Consider the following 14,462-nt stretch of genomic DNA (forward strand, 5'->3'; position numbering starts at 1 on the left):
TCAAATTTGCGATCGAGATATCGATCGAAAAAACTTTGTTGGTCTTTGACCTCGTTTCACAAACATTAGCAATTCTATTTTTGTAATCATTACATTCACAGTCGTTCGTTCTATCAAGCAAACATGATTTTTTTCGTTTCTCTAAAAAGCAAACTTTTTCACGACGAAAGACACTGATTAGTAACAAATAAATGTTTACATTCACAAGGGAACCCAAAAGTTCGAAGAAATAGGATTGGCGTGTAATAATTGTCTGAATTATTTTGTCAGGTTTGAAATAAAGCAAAAATGCTTTCCAGAGACAATATTTTATGATGAACTGGCCAACGGCTTAAAATATGTCAGTTATGCAAAAGTTTAAGATGCGTGCAAACAAGACATAAAAGTTCGACACAAATTTTTCGAAAACACCTGGCTGAATATTGTCCATTTTGGAGTAGATTCGTACTTAGCATTACATAAAGCGGCAAGAAGGCATTGGAAACAGAGTCATAACTAAAAGAATCTGAAGAAAAAAGTGACTTCAAACTGTAACAGTCTCCGATTTCAGATGTATCACATGTAGACTTTTTTGTAGTTTCAGGTCAGGATAAGTCTTCATAGTCATTAATAACGCAGCTTTGTAAAGAGCAGTAGATGTGATAAACGATAGTCGGTTGAAAAAATTCTACTTATATGGTGTTCCATACTAAACTGTTACATATAAAAAAAGTTAATGTCACAAACGTCATTGACGTTTTTGTTTTTTAGTTAAATTAACTTTTGATTTAGGTCTTATTAGAAATAAAAATAATATTTCTCGTAGTACTATTACATATGACCACAAGTTATTAACGGTAACTGCTTAACGTAGTGTTACTAAGTGAATTTCCTAATTTAATAAATTAATTTAATAATATTAACAAAAAAAGGAAATTTATGTTGTTATTTAATTTGTTCTATATAGTTAGTAAATAGTTAGAATTAAAACGTTATTAAATCGATTTTTAATGAGACATTTGAACACAAATGGCAACCCCAACAAATTATCCTCTACCTTTGCCCGGTGCCAGTGGCGACTCAAGCAGAGTAAGCAACAGTCTGACCCAAAGGGTGGCACAGTGGAAACAGCAAGTTCGATCTTATCCTCGACATAAAAAAGTTGAAAAACTGGCAGTGTATTCATCTTGCAAGGTTTGTTTTTGATGTGCACTTCCCTTCACATGTTTGTTCTTAATCTGTTAGCATGCTCTTTTATTTAAATCTTAAATCACCAGTTCTTACTTTGATTTTTTTTTTGTTCTATGGTTGATGGCTGTTTTTGTTCAGTTTGATGGAAATTTATATAATAATAAACACAAACAGTATGAGGATTGCAAATGTAATGGCTGGAAGAGTCATGATCCGACGTCATCATCATCCTCCCAAGTCATCAACCAGCCAGAAAGTTCCCAATCGTCTGCGTCATTGAGTGATCCATGTAGAAGCTGCAACCATAATTTGGGTTGATCGTTTGTTGATGTCATGTGCTGTTGTTTGTTGATGTTGTTTGTGGTCATATATAACAGTACTATTATTTTCATTTCAGATCATTACTTTTATTTAAGTCACTTTAATCTATTTAAAATTTTTTTTAAGATGTCTAAGAATAAAAAATATTTTTCTGAAATATAAAATAATTCCATATTTCCATTGCCAGCCATCTCTCTATTACCATGTGTTATCTTTAGTTGAAACCATTCGCCACTAATGACTTTAGCACTGTGACAATAAAGTAATTAATATGAGATTGAATGTTGATGTTTAGAGATGCACATATCCCATTTGGAGAACTCAACTGATGATGAATTGAATCGACTGCTCGGCATCGTCGTTGATGTAGAACATTTGTACAACTGTGTACGCAAGGAGGAGGACTCGGATACTAAACAAGTTTACTTCTACCTCTTCAAGGTTTGCATAGATGTATATATGTGCGTGAGTGTATGTACAATGTACATAGATGTGTGTGCGTGTGTGTGCTTAAGTTTCTAGTATGTTTAAAAGTTATTACATTACAGATACTGTATATTTATTATTTGCTGAACAGTTTTGTTGTATGTCAAGATTTTTTACCTCTTAATTACTGTGACTATTTTCCTAACTGGTCAAACAAATCTAATTATTATTATTAATTGTTATTAATTATTATTATTGCTTGACTTGATGTTCTGCTAATGAAGTATTTTAATCAGAATTAAATGTCTATGAAATTGGATGAATTGTTTCAAAGATTACATAATGCTTATTGTTATTTTTGTGGTTATCATTATTATTATTTTAAAACGAGTAGAACGATGACTAGTTCTACCATTTCATCAATTTTAATAAGTTTACATTATTTTATATTATATTATTATTATTATTTGTTGTTATTATTATTATTGTTATTGTTGTGATGAACAGCACCTGAGGAAGTGCATAGCTAGCATGACGACTCCATCCATTGAGGGCCACATCGGACAGCCCCCCTTCGAAAAACCATGCATTGCCAAGGTTTACTATTTCAATTGTTTGCCCGTGATGGATGCATTGTTGTTCCTGACCACTGCATTTGTTTCACCTGTCTAATCATTAATGTTGTTGTTTCTATATAGTTTTAAGTCATTTCATTTTTTTTCATCCAAATTATTTTGCTGGCTCATGTGAGTTGGTTGAATGAGGCTTTTGCCGGTCTGTTTAGAATCAACAAACTGCGATCGATATTCTGTTGTTGATTTGTCAGTTTTGTCTACATTTGGAACATTGTGCTTAAATAATTTATTGATTTCAGTACAGTTATAACGACATGTTTCAAACATTGTAAATGATGATAGCATTGCAACTATGTGCTGGTTGGGATCATGTTGGTTTAAATGTAGGGATTGTAACGTAGCGTAACAACATATTGATCTGCGTGCGTGTAACTGTTGCACACCAACCAACCAACCAACCAACCAACCAATCAACCAACCAATCAACCAACCAACCAACCAACCAACCAATCAACCAACTCATCAACCAACCAACCAACTAATCAACCAACCAACCAACCAACCAATTATCCATCTCGGCAGGGTGTGACAAACTTCGTGCTGTACAAATTCGGACATCTGGTACAGAGTGAATGGCAGACTATGTACGAGGTGGCCAAAATGTTTCTGCACTGCTTGAACCACTGGAAGCTGGAGACACCGGCCGTTCGGAAGGTCAACATCCTACCAGATGAGCTGGCTGCTTATAAGATGAACTACACGAGGTTCGTCATTGAAAAGTTGTGGTCTGGGCTGATGATGACAACTAATGAAAATGTGCTTAAAGCTTTTGCAATCTCAACTTAGCCATCTTATTTATCCACACACACACACACACACACACACACACACACACACACACACACACACACACACACACACACACACACAATTATGCACACGCATTCACGAACACACATTGAAACAAATGCACGTCTGCACACACCCACACAGATGGTTGTGCTTTTGCCACGTACCGGCCATATGCGACAGTCTTCCACGTTATGAAACGACCATCGTCTTTGGACAGACACTCCTCAAGTCGGTCTTCCACACGATGAAGAAACAACTTCTCGACAAGTTCGCTGCAGAGAAGGAGAAAATGGCGCCTGAAAAGAAAGTTCTTGTTCTCACACATTTTCCCAGGTCAGTGTTTCCAGCGATGTATTAAGATTTTCAAAAAATGTTCAGAAAATTATTTTTTCGCGATTTGTTTGGCACGTGTTTGGAATGGGATGCACTGCTCATGTAGAGCATGTTCGTTTTCCCATACTTGTGATTACTTTTCGTGAGGAGATTGTTTATTTCATAATTTCCATTATATGTAACTTTGTGTATTGCTATTTATTGCATGTTTTTTGTTACTCTAATTTATTGTTTGAGGAATTCATCCTGTTTTTAGTTTTAAATGGTTGAGATCTATTTTATATTTATATATTTTCTTAATTTTATTATTCACAAGCACAAAAAAGTAAACATGTACTTGTAGCAGTGCCTTAACTAAAATAGAATACACATAAATAGAAAAAAATAACTGTGAAACTCATATACTGGCAATGTAAAGAGAAAGGAAAAGAAAAGGAAAGCTGAAAAATGTCAGCATCTATCAAAGTTTACCGAATGAGCAATAAATAAAAATGTACATGTTAGCATATTCTCGCACATACATATTCACACATACATACAAATTTATACATAGAAATATTTCAGGAAATATTTGAAGTTAATTAAACTCTTTATAAAAATGTTTAAAATGCTGTTATTTATTTATTGAACCATTTCCTACTTGACAGTGTAAGAAGAAGTTTTTTTTTAAATAATAGTTTACATTAGTTATTCTATTTTATAAAGTCATAAATTTTGTTTGATGGGAGAAAATTATTTGTTTTTTTTCCAAGATTTCTGACGATGCTGGAGGATGAGATCAGCAGTGCTTCCTCACCAATATGGGACCAGGATTTCATGCAGAACGTTCTGCCTGGTGCTAATGCTGGTGTGTTGTCGTTGCTGTTGCTGCTGATGTTGTTGTTGCTGCTGATGTTGTCGTTGCTGTTGATGTTGTTGTTGCTGCTGCTGATGTTGTTGTTGCTGCTGCTGATGTTGTTGTTGCTGCTGCTGCTGATGTTGTTGTTGATGCTGTTGCTGATGTTGTTGTTGTAGCTGCTGTTGTTGTTTTGTTGTTGTTGTTGTTGTTGTTGTTTTGTTGTGTACTTGATTTATACGATTCGAATGGGAACATTCCAATTAACATCCACTCCAGCCATCATAAATTATTGAAATATGAAAATCATAAAAATATTAATCTCTCATTTATTAACAACTCACTGACACTTGCCTACAACAACAATCCAGACAACAGTGACGTGCCGACATTGAACAACAATTCATTCTCCACTTCGTGCTCATCATCGTCAGCACCGACTCCATCGTACGCAGCACTTACTCAGTTCATCAACAATCAAAACAGCAACGTCAAGAAAAAAGGAGGTGTGGTTGTATTCATTCAAATTGCTTCTCTCTCTCTCTCTCTCTCTCTCTCTCTCTCTCTCTCCCTCTCTCCCTCTTTCTCTCTATTTCTATCTTTTTCTCGCTCTTTCTTTTTTTTCCTGTTTTCTTCTTGATCTTGATCTTGATCTTCCATCTTCCAATCTTTTTGCATCTCCATGATTTTGTTAATTATCATCTTTGTTATTATCATCATCTTCTCACGTATTTGTGTCGTCGTCTTCCTTAACATCGTCCTCTAGCTAAGTTATTATCATTCTTATTCTCCAGTCTCATCGTTCTGGAGTCATCATTGTTTTCATGCTCTATATTTATTGAATCACCATCTTTACGATCGAGATGTACAAATGAGCGAAAAAATGAATGAGTGGCTCACGTCTCCCACCCAACAGAGAAGAGAGCGCTGAGTAGTGAAGGTCGGTCGGCAGAGGAGATTTTGATGGAGCCCCCTCGCAAGGTCATCGATGGAGACGTCCCTGCTGAACTCGTGGCCGAGGTCCTGCACGCCATCAATGAAAAAAATAAAGAAGTACTGTTTCTTATTTTTCTCTTATTGTCACTTCCGACTGTTGTTTGCCTGCTTTCTGTTGGTGTCATTGTCAGTAACGGTTTATTTTTATTCTTGAGTCCGTTAGTATTCTTATCATTACTGATAACTGCTGCTGATAATTTAGTCATTCTGCCAGTAATGTTGTTGCAACATCACTGAAACGTGCAATTCACGACGCGGTCATCAGCTAGAACATGCTCAATCCTCATCTACAGGCCTCAAGCAACAACAACAGCAGCGGCACATTGATGGCACATGCCCACGCTTCTCGAGATGAGATAGCCCGACAGGAGGAGAAGAGAGGCATCATAGAGTTCCACGTCATCTCCAACTCACTGACCACCGATCCTCCCGACCAGGTACTCCTCTGGCTCATCGGCCTGCAGAACGTCTTCTCACATCAGCTGCCCAGGATGCCGAAGGAATACATAACCAGGATCGTTTTCGATCCGTTAGTCGTACCAAGTTTATAATCTCATCTAGAATTCTTCAATTTAAAAACCATCGCCACCATCATTTCAGGCATACTCAGTCCAGAGAAACTTTCAAATGCATGCTGCTTAAGCTGCTACCGCAGTAATTCTTGACTCATTAAATAAACTCCATTTTAGTTGCAATTTCTTCACGTTTTTTGTCTGCAGCTTTATCTGGCTCTCAAATGATTTCTCATTCTTTTTCTAAGTCTTTTATTATTTTATAATTATTTATTATTTATAGTCCTTTTTTATTCATTTAGTTAAATTTGCAAGATCATTGTTAGCTTTTTAAAATCTGATGCTGTTGAATCTTCAGTTTGTTGGTTTTTTGCTAGGATTAATCATGTATGCCGTCTCTCATTTTAACGTTTTCAAATTGCATCACTTTTTGTTTTGTAAATCCTGTTTTTATGGACAGAATAAAGATTTGAATAATAATAATAATTAAATAATGAACTTACGTTTTTTAACTATAGTTATTTCCATGCTTAATCATCCTTGCTTTCCTTTCAATATTCGATGAAACAGGAAGCACAAATCAATGACCTTAATAAAGGACAACAGAGTGATAGGAGGGGTTTGTTTCCGCATGTTTCCTTCCCAGAGTTTCTCTGAAATTGTTTTTTGTGCTGTCACATCCAACGAGCAAGTCAAGGTACGTCAGCTTGTTGCTTGTTTGCTGCATGTTGCACTTTTATACATTGTCCAGTTTTGTGGTGTCTGATACATTCAATTATTTGTTTTCAATGTTATTCTGTTTTATTCCTTTCTTCTTAAAAATGATTAAGACAAAAACTTCTACCTATGTTTGTCGCTTTGGTAAATTTATTCAAAATCACACATTGAATTTACTTGTATATTACATCTTGTACGTATCCTTCATCTCCCATACAAACCTTCCAGATGCATGCTTACGTTCACTGTCATTCTTTTTTAATTTACTTCAATTGGTTGATAATTATTCACGTTATAAATTACTTTTAAATGGAATGGACAGGGTTATGGCACGCACCTAATGAACCACATGAAGGACTACCACATCCAACACAACATCCTCAACTTCCTTACCTTCGCTGATGAATATGCTACTGGTTATTTCAGGAAGCAGGTCTTTTTCTCTTTACTTTTTGTTTGTTATTTGGTTTGTAATGCTTGAGAAAACGTGTAAGTTTAATTCTGAGTTGAATATGGTTCTGTGATCTTTACATGCGTAACGCGTGCATTTGAAAGTTTAATTTCTATAAACTCGTCAACCCATTTAGTTCGGTCGTTTTTCCCCTGTTTTTTATGCAAACTTCTTAATTGTATCTATTTTCGAATTTTGCTGAAATGAATAATTGTTGCCATTAATTTGCTGGAAGCTTTCATAACTCAGCATACAGGCGTTAATCCCAACGTCTTGTAATGTGTTAGAACATTTTTATTCAATTTTTAAAATTTGATTACTTTTTTGGAGGGTAGGGTTTTTCGAGGGAAATAAAGATGCAGAAGTCTTCGTACATGGGCTACATAAAAGATTATGAAGGGGCCATTCTGATGGGCTGCCAACTCAACCCACTTATTGTCTACACTCAGTTCTCTGAAGTCATTCGCAAACAGAAGGAGGTTCGTCTCTTGTTTTTTATGAGACTGTTAGGTTTATTGAGCAGTTAACGACATTCCTTTTGAAGATAAAATACATTCGCTACCGCTACTTTCAATTGAAAAATTTTTCATTAAATCACGCGAAATAGTGAAACTAATCATCTTTCAAACGAGGAGACTAACCAACTCGAATAAACGCGGGCTGGGGTTGTTTAAATCTGCTTTTTTGCTTTAAAACATGAGACTTCTTATTAAGAATACTTAAATTATTGGTGTAATAGTATTTTTTAAATTGCAAGTTTTGTAGTCAATCTGTTTAATTTTTAAAGCTCCGACAGTAATGTAGAAGATTTCATTCAATACAAGAGATGGAAATGTGATGTCATATGTTTATTTTCATTGTTCAAAATAGTAGCGGTAGCCATCTTGGCGCTAGTTTTCCATTTTAGTAGCAGCGCTACTTTTCACTTGAAGTAGTGATAGTGACAGCGGCGCTTTTATTTATAAGTGGCGTTAACAACTCTGGATGATAACGATGATCATCATGATGATGAACAGATAGTGAAGATGTTAGCAGAGAAGAAGAAAGATGCTCTGAAGAAAGTCTATCCGGGATTGACGTGTTTCAAGGACGGAGTAAGGCAGATCCCGATCGAGAGCATTCCTGGAGTGATCGAAGCCGGATACCAACCTTCCAACACTGCTGACGTCAAAAGGTTGGAGAGTTTCATCGTCAAGTTTCAATACAAATGATATCACCTCATTTATGAAAATTTTCTTTTTATTTTTTAAATTAATTTCAACTGTGTTATGCGCCTATCATCTCTATTTTATATTTTTTCTTTTATGTGCTTGCTGTGGCTTGAAATGTGCGTTGGCTTTAGTTCAGTTTTTCAGCAGAAGCCTAATAGTTTGTACCTCCTCATCTCATATCATGTTGTTAGTTGTCAGTTTTTGGCACATTCTGCTAGCGTTGTTTTGATGATCCTATTTTGAGAGTGTATGCACTGTATTAAGAGGAGTGTTTAGTTGGTACATATCTTATGAACTATTCTAGTATTTAACAATAAAAAATTATCCGACTATGACAGAGATGGTCCAGATACGGAAGAGTTGTATTCGCACCTCAAGTCAACACTCAACTCCGTGAAAGTACTTATTTCATTCTTTCTGTCGTTATTTTTTCTGATTTCCTTAGACATCATTTTGCCACTCAAAATGTTTTTTAACCTTTTAAATAGAAAATTTGTTTGGTAATTAATTTATTTAATTGTTTTATCATTTATATAATTATTTTTCATTGGTTATTGAACGTGCAGACGCATGCCAGTGCCTGGCCGTTCTTGAAACCAGTTGAAAAGTCAGAAGCTCCGGATTATTACGACCACATTAAATTCCCAATGGGTTAGTGTTCTACATACATCTTAATTCCTCTTCAATGCTGGCGCTATTTAAAATTCAAACGAAACAACTCGTCTCTAACATAGTCAGTCCTGAGCAGTTTTATTCATAAGTGGCGTTAAGAATTTCTCGTTGCGTCATTTCTTAATGCTTTCGTCATTCAAAGTGGATGGTCTGTTTGATAGGTTTATTGAACTTTTCAGATTTGAAAACGATGGGCGAGCGACTGAAGAGCAGGTACTACACGACCAAGAACATATTCATCGCTGACATGACGCGAATCTTCACCAACTGCAGATCATACAACGACCCTGACACTGAATACTTCAGATGTGCTAATGTTCTGGAAAAGTTTTTTCTCACCAAATTAAAAGAAGCTAATTTGATTGACAAATAAAAATTTGTCATAGTGACTGCCCGATTTTTTCACTTGTTTTCAATGATAGTATTTGTATTTATTTGCTTACATGAACTCAATTTTTTTATGGACAGTCGCTTGCTTATGTAACTAATTTATTTTTACTTTAAAAATTAAAAATAAAAGACAAAAATATATATACGTTAAGTCGTGATGTAATAAGTTGGAGTTTTTATTTTTCCTTTACAATACGATGATGATAACACGGTCAATAAGTTCAATTTCGAAACTGATAGTAAATTTGATGAATAAAATCAGTAAGAAGCGTGATCTAATTTTTTTAAATAATAAGAAAATTGGAATGAAAAAAGGCAATAATAATAAATTTACGCCATATGATATTACGATCCCAAGCAATTATACACCAGATGAAAAAAGGGCGGATTAGGAATAAGCTGAATAAAACAGATTTGGACAATATTTATAAATTATGATGTGTTTCCAAGTGAATAGAGTAGTGATCACAATGCCAAGAAAATATTTACATCAATTGTGGATATTAAATGTTTATTATAATATGAAAAAGATAAAAAGTTTGTGACAATTTTATTCCTTCTTCACCATAATAATACGATTTCAACAACCTCACCTTTTGGCAAAGTTGAAATATTTATTTTATTTATCAAGCAAAACTAAACAGAACTGGTTTTTACTGGTTTTTGTAAAAGAGATTGAAAAAAATTGAGTAGGAAAAGGATGTCCAACATGGTTTCGCCATATACAACTTGCAAATTTTTACGTAAATAAATAGCAGAGTTGTAAAGTTTGTTGAAAATAATCACATAATCTTCCAAAATTTTAATGTTTCGTTAAAATTTTTGAAGTGTAAATTATAAAATTTTTATTAATATCATCTGAATGTGCATTCAAAACACCGTCAAAGAAAATATCGATAAAAAAAGTTAAAACTGGATGAAACTTTAAAAAATATCACATGTACGTACATATTGAGTTGAAACACGGGTCGATAATTCAACAAGTTTCAATATCAATTGCATATAGGATCGTAACAGAAAGGTACATGTTGATTCTTTTAAACACAATGTTGAACTTATTCATTGTGATGTTTTCATTAAATATGTACTGCACCATTTTCTAAGAATATTTCAAAGTATCAATTAATATTACACAAACAAACACACACACGTAGGTACATAGAATTTTTATGAAACATCACTGTTTTTTCAGATTTGATCAGTTTTTAGTTCAGTTTTCAACCTATTTTTATAGAAAGCAAAGTTTTTAACTACTCTTCTATTCATTTTTATTTTATACAAAAAAGCATTTTTTCTGTAATCCTCTAACATTTTCAATGTAAAATGTTATCAAATACCGATGGTGTCTTAAATATACCTTTATCTGTGCGATACTAATTTATTGGTTCTAAATGATCACTTTGTGTTGATTCGTTATTTCTTGTTATTTATTGTTTTTTTGTCGGTCTTATATTACTGCATTTTGTTGGATATTTATTACAAGGTTCCGACCGGAAATTAAAGGAATTCGTTTATTAATAAAATGTTTGCTGTCTTAATTATTTATTGTATCAAATAACAGTGATATTATTTTAATTTTTCATCAATTAATTTTGTATAAAAAAGACCGGTTACTTAATTATTAGTATCAAACTTACTTTAACTGTTTAATGTTTTCTGTAGTAAGTGACTTGGTGGCCTATACGAGTATTATTCTTATTTGGTCTCCGAAGGCCACTTAGTTGCTATATCAATACAGTTGGTTTGGTTTAAGGGACAGCCGATCAAGAGTCAAACACGACGATCTCAAAGCGTGAAGTGACACTACGTTCAACAAGCGACACTGTCAATTCAGCAAATGTGAATTGACAGTGTGCTCAACAAACTATACAGCATTTCAGCAGCAGTGAGGTGACAACACGTCGGCAGTCAACGAAGTCTCCACCAGAAGTTCCACAGACAACGTGACAGCCGGTGTCCCCATTTGCAGTCGTGCCTACGCGGGCACACAAAAGGCTCACATTTGACGAAACCTTATAAATTTTATTGCTGGGAATTTTTTTGAACCCTTACAGGCATGTTTTCCAGATCTTATTCCAAGTTGAAATTTAATTTGTAAAGTATCACATCCTTCACTGGCATGCTCCCGTCTGAATCAAAAAATACATTATTGTATGTTATGAAAAGAATTGATAATAAAATTTAAAGTAAAAGTCATTCGGTTTTATTGTTGAAGACGAAAGAAAATTACTATTTGGAAAAGAACAATCATAATATCATTCATATTTTACATAAAAAATTACAATAATAAACCGAATGAGAAAAAAAGAACATGCAATAGAGCGAGATCAATTTATTTTCTAGAAAGTTAACATCAAATAAATTGTCGTGAAACAAAGTAACACAAAGTTAATTCAAAAAAGTTAAAATCAAACAAATTGACGTAAGAACAAATTATGGCAAAGTTAATTGATCAAAAGACCAGCTCAATCATAACTATAGCAGAAATCTCTCAAGTTGCACAAACAGACATCAAAGCCAATCAATCAAAAGTTAGAAAAGTGAATCAAAACAAATTTTCATCTCTAGAGTTATAATTGTGACCCAATAAAGTGCTTTTAAATGTGCATTGTTGATTAAGTTTTTGGTCAGGTTTCTTATATAAGTAAGGAATAGTTCCAATGTCTCAACCCATTCTGCGTTCATTAAGCGTGAAAACTGATATTAAAACTAACTACTTGAAAGAAAATCATAATTTTTCAAACTCTTATCAAAAAAGAGACAATTTAATTATTGAAACATTTAATACATCCCTCCAACCGAATAATATGGATAGCAAAAGCAAGGTCAACAACCACAAAGTTGAGGATGTATCGAACGTTGATAACCTAAAGAACATCGATGATATCAAAGTTGTTAGTGGCCATGTGGAAAATGTGGACAACGACATCAACCAAACAGATTATATCCCGCCAGTTTATGATTATAACTTTTTTAATAAAAATCCTGCCAGTTTCGATTGCATCAGGAAGGCAACGATTAAAAAATTTAAAAAGTACAAGGTCAATACGAGTAAAGCAGGACTCTTCATGCAAGTGATGTTGAAACGAACAGCAAGAAAGTGCAACAGTTGGGTCATGTATTACGACATAGCGGTTGATCCTACCTTGATACCAGTGGACCAACCTACCACAAAAAAGTCGTCTCGTCAACGAACACGCTCACTCGACAGTGTAGAAGTTGATGTGCTAGCTGCAAGAAAGTTTCATAAAAGATCATTTTTAAAGAGATCATCATCAGTTGTTCTTCGCTCTTAAATTTTTGAAACGTTTGTTTCAAATTATTTTTGTTACTCATCCACAATGTAGATAGGAATGTACAGATAGGGTGAAGTTCATCTAGTTTCTTTGAGAACATCGTTTTTGTTTGTTCATTGATTGTATTTTTTAATATTCTTTATTTAGTGAACGATATTCATTTATCATTTTGCTTAAATTTTTGGAACTTTAATAAATATAAAAATGTTAAAAAAAAGATTTGTGTTTATTTCACTACTTTCTGGGGTGTCAAATTGAGTTTTTTTTTTATCAATGCATACGAGTAAAATGAACGAGCGAATTAATTATATTATTCATAAAATTTAAGAAAAATTTTTTGACAATTTGAAAATGTTGGCTACAACCGGCCTTATAGAAGCAGATGAATTAATTTAGCAAAAAATGTCAAATAGTTATGTACATTTTATTAATCATTATAATTTATTTATTTGTTTTTAAATCATTATTTCATATTTTATCCTCGTACCTTTTACTCTTTTTCTATTTTTTGTTAATCCCGTAATCATTAAAATATTTTTTGGCTCGTTTTAAAATTTTTTGAAACGTTCAGATTCTGATTTTTCAAAGAATAATAATAAAACAAAACAAATATAAGATCCTTTTATGTTCGTTTTTTCAAGTAGCACAAAATTAAGAAACGATCATTCCATTAACTAAATTTTGCTTGTCAAACAAAAACAATTTTTGTGAACAAATCAAGTATTTCCCAGAAGACAGCGTTTGATTTAAATGTAGTTTTATTTCGTATTTTCATTCAGTACTCAGTTAAAATTTTACTTAATATCAATTAATGCACCTGGCCAATGAAAAAAAGTAAGAATATTCACCTAAAATAACAAGCGTTACTAGAGAAATTGTATCGGTGTATGTTTTTTATTTTTGCTTGAAATTTACTTTTTTCGATTTTTTACGTTGCCGGGATTAAGAAAATGTCGTTCTGAGCTTAACTCTAAATGTATAATTTCAAAACGAATAAAGCTGGACTCTTCATGGAGGTTTTGTTGAAGCGAACAGCAAAAAGGTGTAACAGTTAGGTCCTGTTACGACAAAGCGGTTGATCATACCTTGATACCAGTAGACCTGCCAAACACAACATGATTGTCGCGTTAGCGAACACGCTCACTCGACATTGAAGGAGTTGATGTGCAAACTACAAGAAAGTTTCAAAAAAAATCATTTTTAAATGTTCATCTTCATCAGTTCTTTGCTCTTAGTTTGTTTAAACGTTTGTTTCAAATTTTTTTGTTACTCATCCAAAAATATGGATAGGAATTTTTCAGTTAGAGAAATTAGGTTGGTGTATGTTTTTTATTTTTGTTTAAATTTTACATTTTTCAATTTTTTACGTTGACGGAAGTAAGTGTCGTTTTGAGTTTTGCAAGAGGCAAATGTCAACAAAGCACCCTACAACTGCCTTTCAATATTTAGGCAATATTTTCAAAACCTAGCCTATATACTAGGTTGAATTAGAATTATTTAAACTAAACGTACAAATGATAATTTTGTGCCGTTTTGATGAAGAATTTAAGTTCAACATCATTCCAACAAAAAATGATTTTACTAAAACTGATCTTAGTTTTCTGCGCTCGAAAATCTATACGTCTTTGAGGTTGGATGGTGTGCAATAATCGTACATCAGAATTCGTATTTTTGTTGACTCGAGCAGTTCTTGAATACTACCGAA

At 33.5% G+C, this 14,462-nt stretch overlaps 2 protein-coding genes across 2 annotated transcripts; both read left to right on the forward strand.

The window, feature by feature from the left end:
- Nucleotides 1-1,008: 1,008 nt before the first annotated feature.
- On the forward strand, nucleotides 1,009-9,444 carry HELRODRAFT_77335 (hypothetical protein; the record flags this gene model as incomplete). The annotated part of the gene is made up of 17 exons (XM_009018014.1): nucleotides 1,009-1,173; nucleotides 1,345-1,483; nucleotides 1,787-1,932; nucleotides 2,425-2,514; nucleotides 3,075-3,256; nucleotides 3,486-3,677; nucleotides 4,430-4,540; nucleotides 4,891-5,026; nucleotides 5,467-5,570; nucleotides 5,822-6,037; nucleotides 6,591-6,717; nucleotides 7,060-7,170; nucleotides 7,524-7,667; nucleotides 8,205-8,362; nucleotides 8,738-8,798; nucleotides 8,966-9,050; nucleotides 9,251-9,444. The coding sequence occupies 17 exons, from the start codon at nucleotides 1,009-1,011 to the stop codon at nucleotides 9,442-9,444; spliced, it is 2,361 nt and encodes a 786-aa protein (XP_009016262.1).
- A 2,824-nt stretch (nucleotides 9,445-12,268) lies between these two features.
- On the forward strand, nucleotides 12,269-12,757 carry HELRODRAFT_171285 (hypothetical protein; the record flags this gene model as incomplete). The annotated part of the gene is made up of 1 exon (XM_009018015.1): nucleotides 12,269-12,757. The coding sequence occupies one exon, from the start codon at nucleotides 12,269-12,271 to the stop codon at nucleotides 12,755-12,757; it is 489 nt and encodes a 162-aa protein (XP_009016263.1).
- Between the last annotated feature and the right edge of the window lie 1,705 nt (nucleotides 12,758-14,462).

Source organism: Helobdella robusta (assembly GCF_000326865.2).
Source record: "Helobdella robusta unplaced genomic scaffold HELROscaffold_20, whole genome shotgun sequence".
Lineage (NCBI taxonomy): Eukaryota > Metazoa > Annelida > Clitellata > Rhynchobdellida > Glossiphoniidae > Helobdella > Helobdella robusta.